The sequence below is a fragment of the Silene latifolia genome, chromosome 1 (assembly GCF_048544455.1).
Source record: "Silene latifolia isolate original U9 population chromosome 1, ASM4854445v1, whole genome shotgun sequence".
In the NCBI taxonomy this organism is placed as follows: Eukaryota; Viridiplantae; Streptophyta; class Magnoliopsida; order Caryophyllales; family Caryophyllaceae; genus Silene; species Silene latifolia.
In genome coordinates, this window is record NC_133526.1 from 191,431,207 (window position 1) to 191,441,246 (window position 10,040).

The 10,040-nt window shown below is 35.4% G+C and overlaps 1 protein-coding gene across 1 annotated transcript; it reads left to right on the forward strand.

Annotated features, from left to right (window-relative positions):
* The first annotated feature begins 3,833 nt into the window (after positions 1-3,833).
* On the forward strand, positions 3,834-9,596 carry LOC141614272 (protein kinase G11A). The gene is made up of 2 exons (XM_074433032.1): positions 3,834-4,466; positions 8,662-9,596. The coding sequence occupies exons 1-2, from the start codon at positions 3,913-3,915 to the stop codon at positions 9,500-9,502; spliced, it is 1,395 nt and encodes a 464-aa protein (XP_074289133.1). The 5' UTR covers positions 3,834-3,912; the 3' UTR covers positions 9,503-9,596.
* The last annotated feature ends 444 nt before the right edge of the window (positions 9,597-10,040 follow it).

A 10,040-nucleotide genomic window follows, 5' to 3' on the forward strand; every position in this document is an offset into this window, starting at 1 on the left:
AACTTTATTGGTTTCTATGTCTTGTTCATAGTTTCAATGAATTAATATGCTAATTATATTTGTGATTTTGCATTTGCATGGTAGATGTTACACTAGTTGTTATCAAAGTGGTTGACTCTTTTGGTCTTACTCTCCACCACACATGAATGACATGATGATCACTTCTCATTTTTATGCCTTATAATTCAACCCATCAATTGAATCATTTGAGTCCATGTATATGTTTTCAATTAGGAGTATAACATTTCAATTGAGCAAGCTATTCATACATCACAAAATTTCATTATAGACGGCACATATCCGTCTATAACTAAAGACGGGCCAAATACAATACCATATTCCTAATAGACCAAGCAATAAGTGGGGTGGTGGGGGCAAAAAATGTCACCACTTTCAAGCTATTTGACCCGTCTTTAGCTATAGGCGGATATATCCGTCTATAGCGAGACTAGCTGTTCATACATATAGGGGTGCGATTAGCGTTGCCTGTATAAGTTATGCGAGATAATTAAAGAATCCATGCAAATTCGAAGTGTACCATCTCAAGCAAAAGTGTCATATGTTAATGTTGTCAACAATAAATCCAGGAACGACTCAAACCACATATCTAATCAAAATTTGTTTGTGTTTTATGATATCTTAGGCAGAATGGTTACACTTTAAGAACGATTCAACAACGTATCTAATCGAAATTTGTTTGTGTTTTATGGTATCTCAGGCAAAATGGTTACACTTTAGAAACGACTCAACCACATATCTAATCGCAATTTGTTTGTGTTTCATGGTATCTCAGGCAGAATGGTTGCACTTTAAGAACGATTCAACCACATATCTAATCGAAATTTGTTTGTGTTTTACGGTATCTCAGGCAAAATGGTTTTGCTTATGGCTATAAGAAACTTATTGTAAATTCGGAAGTGATTATATGTAACTATGTGTGCGAATTTGTTTCAAATGTGGATTATACAATTTAAATTTGGTTGTTTCACATCTCAAAGAATGTATAATAATGAATTTTCTATAAACACAGAAATTATATCTACCTCGGAACCAATTTTAATCACTTCATTTCTCTTTAAAACTTTAATGAACTAACAAATTTTCTTTCACTACAAAATGTCTTGACAAGAAAATTACTATCTTTAAAACTAAATAATCCTTTCACGAGAACTTGTGTAAATAGTTTTGTACTATAAAATTTACATAAACGGGCATATATTTTTAAATTTCACGTTTTAAGAAAGTTATGTGTTTGATCTTTCCCAAAATATTACGTCAATTTCAATCATACAAAGAATTTCCTTATAAAACAAAACAACAAGATCAATCGTAATCAAATAAAGATGAAGGAAAAGGAAATTCGTAAAAGAAGCACCACCAATCATTTTTCCAAATGATAGAAATTCAGTCTACTCCCATCACTCCACCGATCTCTAAAAACTCATACTCCTCAGTCCTCATTAATCACTAATCAGGCCTCTCTAGGCCATTGATCGGGTGGATCTCGCAAAACTCGATTCAAACCCAATTCACGTATTTATTGAATTATCGGTCCATATTTAAATATGATTATATCCAAAACCCTGAAATTCGTACTTGATCCATGTTTTTTTAAATCCATTCCTGATTCGTAAGATTATATTTTTTTTTTATTCGTAAGATTATATTAATCAAGAACCTATGCAAAACATATTCTAGTTTAATCAAGTCGAATTTCCAAGAAAAAAAAAATGATTGAATCGGGTTTTAGTTTGAGTCGATCAGTAGTAGATTGGTTCGCCTTTTTCTGATAGGTCATGTTTGTTACTCAACAGATTAATATTAGCAGAAGCAGATTGGTAAATCAGATTATAAATGCCAAATTGGATCGACAGGTTTGACTACCATATTTCAATTAGTAGATTTATGCCTCGTTTGGTTACCACATTAAAAACGGGGGAATTGGAAAATCCCATGAATTGGGAAAATGGAACTTGTTTGTTTACCCAAAATCCCATGAATTCTATTTTCCTAGGCATTTTCAACTTCCCCCATAATAAAGGAGTTTAATTACCTAGCCTCCCCTAGGTAGTTGGAAACTCCCGTGTCAATTGAACTCCCGGATGCCAACCAAATGTATTTTAGGCAATTCACATGAATTGTCCAATTCATGTGTTTTGTAAAACTATGGGAAATTAATTCCCATATGGCAACCAAACGAGACCTTAATAGTAGTGTTTGGTAATTAGCGGATTTCAATTGATTGTCATATTCATTTTTCACAATCTACTAATGTGAATATGCTGGAGAGGAGCATATTAAAAAACACTACTGTTTCAATATGTCATTTACCAAACACTCAAATTAGTAGATTGGTGAATCAAACATGTTAAAGGCCTTGAATATGCTGAATATTTACCAATCCGATGTCTATAAACACCCCGGAGGGGGTTAATTCTGGCGTTGGAGCTTGGGTTTACTCATCTTATCATTCAGACGGATTCTAAGGTGGTTAGAACCTTAATGGGGAAGGAGGTCGAGTTCACCACGGCTCATTCGCATATGATTCAGATATGTCAGGCTTTCATACGTGACAATCCATAGAGGTTGGAGATGCAGCATATTTATCGGGAAGCAAATGCGTGTTCCGACTGGTTGGCTAATCAAGGAGTGGTGCAAGGACAGCAATTGATCACCTATGATTACAACACGATTCCGGATTCTTTATTCCACCTGATGGAGCAGGACATTGGAGGCGTGTCGTGGCCGCGAGTGGTCCCTTTTTACTCGTCCTAGTCTCTGTTTTTATGGTTCAATAGTGTAGTGTGTCTTTTTTGTTTTGCTGTTCTTCTTTTGCTCTGTTTTGTTCTTTGTTTCCAAGGGTAATCACCTTGCTTTTCCACACCAAAAAAAAAATAGTGAATCCGACATAAATAAATTTTAAAAAGTTGAGCTTGGATATAATTTTTCACTTCGAGTTTACTCGTTTCGGTTCGGTTACAACCTCACTTTTCATGCCTAGCCTCTCCCCTTTTCATACGACTCCCTTCAACTCTAATTAAACGTTACGTGTTCATATTCAAAACAACAATTAATCCTAACCTTTACTCCCTCCATTCAACTCCACTTTACAAGTTTCTCTTTTGCACACTATTCACAAGCGGACATTCAACTTCAATTTTCTCTCGATACATAAGTTAAAATATATTCATGTGGGATCTTATTTGATTCGTCTTTAAAAGTACATTAAAAATATCTAATTTTTATAATTTTTGCAAATACGTAGCTAAAGATATTTACCGCGTAAAAGTCGCGTTGGCAAACGTGATAAAGCAAATATGTAAAATGGAGTTGAATGAAGGGAGTATTATCTTAACACTTTTTACAAATATATATATATACCTTCCCTTATTTGTACTCCGTAGAAGATCCAAATGTCAGCAACGCAAGGAGTGTTATGAACTTTCTCCTTTTTTACCTTCTCCTCTCACATAATAATAAAAACAAGTATTAAATCATCCATTTAATTATACTAAATTATTTTATTACATAAGACAATTAAAGATAAGATCGAAAAGACACAGTCCTTACCAACACAAAATCTCACCTTAGACGGACACTCTGTTCGTTTAAAGTTGTAGACGGGTTAAATATATAACCACTTACATAATAAAACAAACAACAAGTGAATGGTAAGGGTTACTTTTCATGCAAAAATGAAATTATTTAACCCGTCTACATCTTTAAACGGATATACCCATCTACAATGAGACTAATTACCTTAACAAAACTATTAATTAAGTAATACTAATAATTAGACTAGCATAATAAGTCCCCACCATCCCCCCACATTTCCTCCTTCAAAACACATTACCCCATTTCTCTCCCAAAATCCCTCTACATAATCTCCCCTTTCCCCCTTCACCCTTCACAATGGATCAACCCCAACTCCAACCCCAACCCCAACCCCAACCCGACTCGAAACCCGACTCGAAACCCGTATCGACACAAGACCTAACAGAAGATCTAGAAAGCATGAGTTTCAACAGCACAACAACCACCACCACAACCTTACCTCGAAGCACAACCTCCTCTTCTTCAACCACCACCACAACAACCACCTTCACCACCACCTCCTCCTCCTTCCACCACCCGCCCACCTCCATCTCCGACATCCACTTCATTTGTCGCCTCGGAGCCGGGGATATCGGGTCGGTCTACCTCGCTGAATTAAAGCAAAATGAAGGCGTTTATTTCGCTGCTAAAGTTATGGACAATGCCGAACTCGCGGCTCGCAATAAAGAAGGTCGCGCTACGGCTGAACGCGAGATTCTTCAGTTAGTTGATCATCCTTTTTTGCCTAAACTTTACGCTTCGGTTTCCGATCCTAAATGGAGTTGTTTATTGACCGAGTTTTGTAATGGTGGTGATCTTCATGTTCTTCGACAACGCCAACCTTTTAAACGTTTTAATGAATCCGCTGTCAGGTTTGTTTTACTCCCTCCGTCTCATTCATTTGTTTACTTTTTTTTTTTTTTTTTTTCCTGAGTTATTGAAAAACCGTCTCACACTAAATTAAATTAGAGTGTTATGTTATGATGTGACATGTTATTTACCGAGCAAATTTACTGAGAAACCGTCTCATACTAAATTAAATTAGGTAATTCGATGTAATACACAAGAAACAATGAATCTACCGATTATGTGAGATCGATGTATGGCAATAATATTATTACGAGACCGTCTAGAATAGGTAAATATTTTTTTTTTACCGTTAGGAAACGTAAATAAATGAAAGTATCAGGAGATTTGAAATCACGTAGTTTCCCATGTTGTGTCATTATTACACCTCGTGAGTTGTTTTCTTGTAAACAATGAATCTTGTCTCAAGTGATTTAATTAATTAATTTCGGAAGTTTGAGTTAGTCTTGCTTAAAATCGTAGTTATCTTTAATTTAATTAAATTAAATACGGAGTAGTAACATGGTTAAAGACGGTCTTTAATGAGATTATTTATTGTATGTTTTGATTCACTTAATTAAGATTAGTTTATACTCCGTATATTTTTTTTTTTTTTTGTGTGTGTGTGTGTTTTCAAAGCGATAAATAGGGGGGGTCGGATATGCGCAACTTTTTTCATAGGACAATGCAATAGTGGAGTTGGAGTGGAGTGGTCACAGTTTTTTATTAGTCGAAATTGGTGAAGATTGTAATTGTTAATGTACAAGGCGTGGGTTACTTGAAGTTGTATAATGTGTATAATTGATGCTTTTGATTGTTAAGAGTTAAATAATTCATAATTATGATGCTTTTGATTGTTAAATGATTTGCTTTTCCAGTTTTCTGTGTTGATTGAAAGTCCCAATTTAATCGGATGCAAATCATGCAATTAAGCTTTATAAAGGCTATAAGATGTTAACTAAATGACAGATTAATAGGTTGTACTAGTGATTAACTGTGGCGGATCTTGAAAAAAAAAAAAGAGTATGATTGATACGGAGTATTATACACTGATTGGATTCGAATATAGATTCACCCAATCAACTTTTTTGGTGTATACCAATATACCATCCAGTTTAGTTCGAATTTGGGCGGGGTAGGACTCTAAGGGTAGTAAAGCTCTTTCTCGTGAGTTTTAGCACTGATGTATTTCATGACTCGGACGTGAGATCCTCGATTAAGTTATATGCTTCACAATTTAGTTCAGATTTGAGCTGGATAGGACTGTCATGTGTTTTAGCAGTGCTCATTCTAGGATTCAAACTCGAGTCATGTGGTTTAGATAGAATATAACCCTACTTTTACCAGCTAATCTAAGTGCTCATGGATAAGTCGTAATAGATGTTCTAAGCCACATACGAACTTGCAAAGCCAGTAAAGGCGGCCCGCCTCACCCGGAAAGCCATGATCCACCATTTGTTGTATACTTGTATTGCTAGAACTTGTTGGGTTGTTGGGTAGGCTTTAAATGACATCTAAATGCAAAAAGTACAACAAAATTTAAAGGGATATTCCAAGTTTTAAGGCTCTGTTAGGATGAGATAGGATGTACAGTGAGTAAATTTAATTGGTGTTTGAAAGATCACCATTCACCATGTTTGAAAAATAGTGAGTGCATCTGTGCATGAAGATGAATAATGGGTCCCACAACCTGAAAGAAACAGGTGTATTCTGGTCAGAAAGTAGGGTCCATTATTTGCTGGTTGCTGTCATATAATTTGTGCAGCAGTAGTAGGAAGTAGTAGTAGAGAGTAGAGACCCTGAGTAAATATATTTTCAAACTTTTCTGGATGTTTTCAGATTGATTAATAAGTACTCACATCATGTGAGTGAGCTGTTTCTAGTTCTGGCCTTATTGGGAGAGTATATTAAGATTATTACCGGGTCTTGTTTAAGACCGTTTTAACTTAGACAGGCTTGACACCTGAATAAAGTAATAGTGGAAATAAAAGGAGGTTGTAAAAGGTTTTAAGTTAAGACGGTTCTGAACAAGATTAACAGAAAAAAATTGAGTGAGACGTAAATGACTTGATAATTATTGACATAATTATTGAAGGGGTACTAATGTACTATTATAAAAGTTTATTGAATATTCCTATGTGGACTATTTAAAAACCTCAGAAAAAAGGCATAAAGTTTTTTTTTATATATAGGACGGTCCAATATCCAAATTATCTTTTTCATAGGCATATCTTTAAAAACCCAATGTTGCACTAATAATACCAAGTACTCCCTCCTATTCTTCTTTTTCTTCCTCTTTGGTTGGGGCACAAATATTAAGGAGGATAATAAAATATGAATTGTGAGTTGGGTGGGGTTTGATGATAGGAGAGAAGAATGAATAAAATAAGGAATTGTGAGTTGGGTGGGGTTTGGTGATATGAGAGAGAAATGAATAATTAGGAATTAAATAAAGAATTGTGAGTTGGGTGGGGTTTGGTGATAGGAGAGAGGAATGAATAAAATAAGATTAAAAAGTTTCCAAAAAAGGAAAGGGGAAGAAAACCTGAATAATCCGTTTTAGGAAATAGGGAAGAAAATAGAGAATAGGAGGGAGTATATAAAAAATGCATATTTCCTTGTTATGTGCCCGGAACTTTGCCGGAATATGTGGGGTGTCTTTATGTAATTTCTAATTTTAGCATTCAAGAGGGTTTTTGGCCTCAAATCCCTCCATGTATGACTAAAGAATGATTAAATAGTATGATTATATCCTAATTAAACTCGACATCGTTGATTACTACTTGTTCAAAGCGGTCGCTATACTGTATTGTTGTCTGGATTTAATATAGTGATCACTAATATGACTAAAGAATGTTCTTCGGGATTATTAATATGACAGAATGCAAAGATAATTGCATTCTGATATAGACGCGACTTGGTTGAGTACCATTATCTCTAATAATGTCATTAGGGGGGTTTTGGCTTATATCGACATCTTTGATTACTACATGTACAAAGCGGTCACTATACCGTGAATGTTGTTGTCTTGATTTAATTGCGATTATTGTCACTAAAGAATGTCCTTCGGGACTATTAATGCGACATAATGAAATGATAAATACATCCCGATATAGACGGTACAAAGAAGTCATTGGTTGAGTGTCATTAATTGTTTCTTATTGCCTTAATCTCTAATAATGTCATTAGATGCACGTCGACAGTACCAAACCTTACGATAGTTGGACCTAATAGATGCGCAATGTACTAATATGGGGTCGATCAGTTTGGTATATATGTACTAATGTAGCCTTTAGTAACAACAAGAGCAATTACTTCCTTTTTAGTAGCATTAGTGCATTAGATTAGCTATTATTAGTAGCAGAAGTTTCTTAGTTCTCACTTCCTCAATAATTGTACCTTATAGTTGCTATAATTAAGCAATTGTCATTGCTTTTCTCTTAGTCACTGTCCCCGGAGCCTTAATAGGATTGCTCATACTATAGCTACTTCTGTAGTTTAGGCAATCTTTCTTTATCTGACAAAAAAAAAAAAAAAAAAAATTAAGCAATTGTCCATATTAAATTAGGCCCCCCCATCAACCAATATCTTCAACTAATTAGTCCCTTTATTCTCTCTAATTATTTCACTGTCCCACAAATTTTACTACTCAGAATTTGTGTCTATAAAGTACTTATAGAATCATAGTCTCGTTTACCGAGCCATAAAAGTAAATATGTTGATGACAGGATTCGAACCCAGGTCGTGATTACCAGCTAAGCTAGCTAACATCTGCATAATCTGGTTCATGTTGGTTTTTGTTGTACAGTTGCATTTCACTGGGAATTTGTGTCTATAAAGTTCTTAGACTTCTTACTTCTTATAGAATTATAGTCTCATTTAGGGACCTGTTGTTGACAGGATTTAAACCCAGGTCATGATTACCAGCTAAGCTAACTAACATCTGCATAATCTGGTTCATGTTGGTTTTTGTTGTACAGTTGTATAACACTGAGAATTTGTGTCTATAAAGTTCTTATAGAATTATAGTCTCGTTTAGGGACCAGTTTTTGACAGGATTCGAACCCAGGTCATGATTACCGGCTAAGCTAGCTGAAATCTGCATAATCTGTTTTATGCTGTACAGTTGCACTAACACTTTATGTTAGTCGATATTCAATCGTTTTATGTATGTATGTATGTTCGTCGTTGTTATTAATTATGGTCTAAAAATTTTTGCAGGTTTTATGCAGCAGAAGTGGTAGTGGCATTAGAGTACATTCACATGATGGGAATAGTATACCGTGATCTCAAGCCTGAGAATGTTTTAGTTAGGTCAGATGGTCATATCATGCTCACAGATTTTGACCTTTCTCTAAAATGTGATGAGCAATCTACTCCGACCCCGCAAATAATCACCTCTTCAAATCATAATTCCCAATCGGATAATCGTCCGAAGCTACTAGGTTCTGGTCCTGACCCAATAACGACCTCATCGTCTTGCATCATACCCAACTGTATGGTCCCTGCAGTATCCTGTTTCAATCCTACCATGAAGAGAAAGTGGAAAACGAAAAAGAAAACCGGGCGTAGGTTTGAACCCGAGTTTGTTGCCGAGCCTGTGGATGTCCGGTCTATGTCATTTGTCGGGACACACGAGTACTTAGCCCCAGAGATTGTCTCGGGAGAAGGACATGGGAGCGCGGTTGATTGGTGGACACTTGGTGTATTTATATTTGAGCTATTTCACGGTACCACCCCGTTTAAAGGTTCGGACAATGAGATGACATTAGCCAACATTGTGGCTCGGGCGTTGGAATTTCCTAAAGAGCCCTCGATCCCGAGTTCAGCAAAGGAATTGATATCTCAATTGCTAGCTAAAGATCCAACCCGAAGATTAGGTTCGTTAATGGGGGCAACGCCCGTAAAGCAACACCCGTTTTTTAACGGTGTTAATTGGGCTTTATTACGATGTATGAAACCACCCTTTGTACCACCACCGTTTAGTGTTAGTAGTAACGGTGGTAGTAAAGAAGCTGTTTCCGACGACAGTTGTCCTGATACACCTGTTGATTATTATTAGTAATAATAGATATTATGACTAATTGAAATGGTACAACTTTCATTGCTAGTTATAATATTTTTGAGTAAATGACAAGTTGGTACGTATAGTGGTAGATCGGAGTTGACCAATTATGGGACAGTCTCAATTTCAGGTCAAACTAAATTTTATACTTAATCTGTCTGTCCACCGAATAGTTTACATCTGTTTTATTTTATTGGGAGAAAATAAAATAAATGTAAATTGTCGATTGGTATAGAGTAAGTACTTTTATTCCGTCTTGTTAAACTATTACAAGTATATACTATATACATGTAGATAAACTTAGCACTAATCTAGGTGTTGGCAAACTTGATTACTTGGCAAGATATGTGAACATGTACAATGTTATTTGCAAGCTATTATTCGGGAATAATGATAGGGTGTTATCAAATGGACGGTATTAAATCTCAATATAACTATTTTACTTTTGTTTTATAAAAATCATTAAAATTAATAGATTTAACATTAAACATGTGAGAGGGTGGTATTAACAATTGCTCCCACTCGATGACTTGTT

What these genes read in the sequence shown, in the direction of transcription:
- LOC141614272 (XM_074433032.1), top strand. Translation starts at nt 3,913, where the DNA reads ATGGATCAACCCCAACTCCAACCCCAACCCCAACCCCAACCCGACTCG. An exon ending in TTTAATGAATCCGCTGTCAG is followed by an intron (nt 4,467 to 8,661) that starts GTTTGTTTTACT and finishes AAATTTTTGCAG; the next exon opens with GTTTTATGCAGCAGAAGTGG.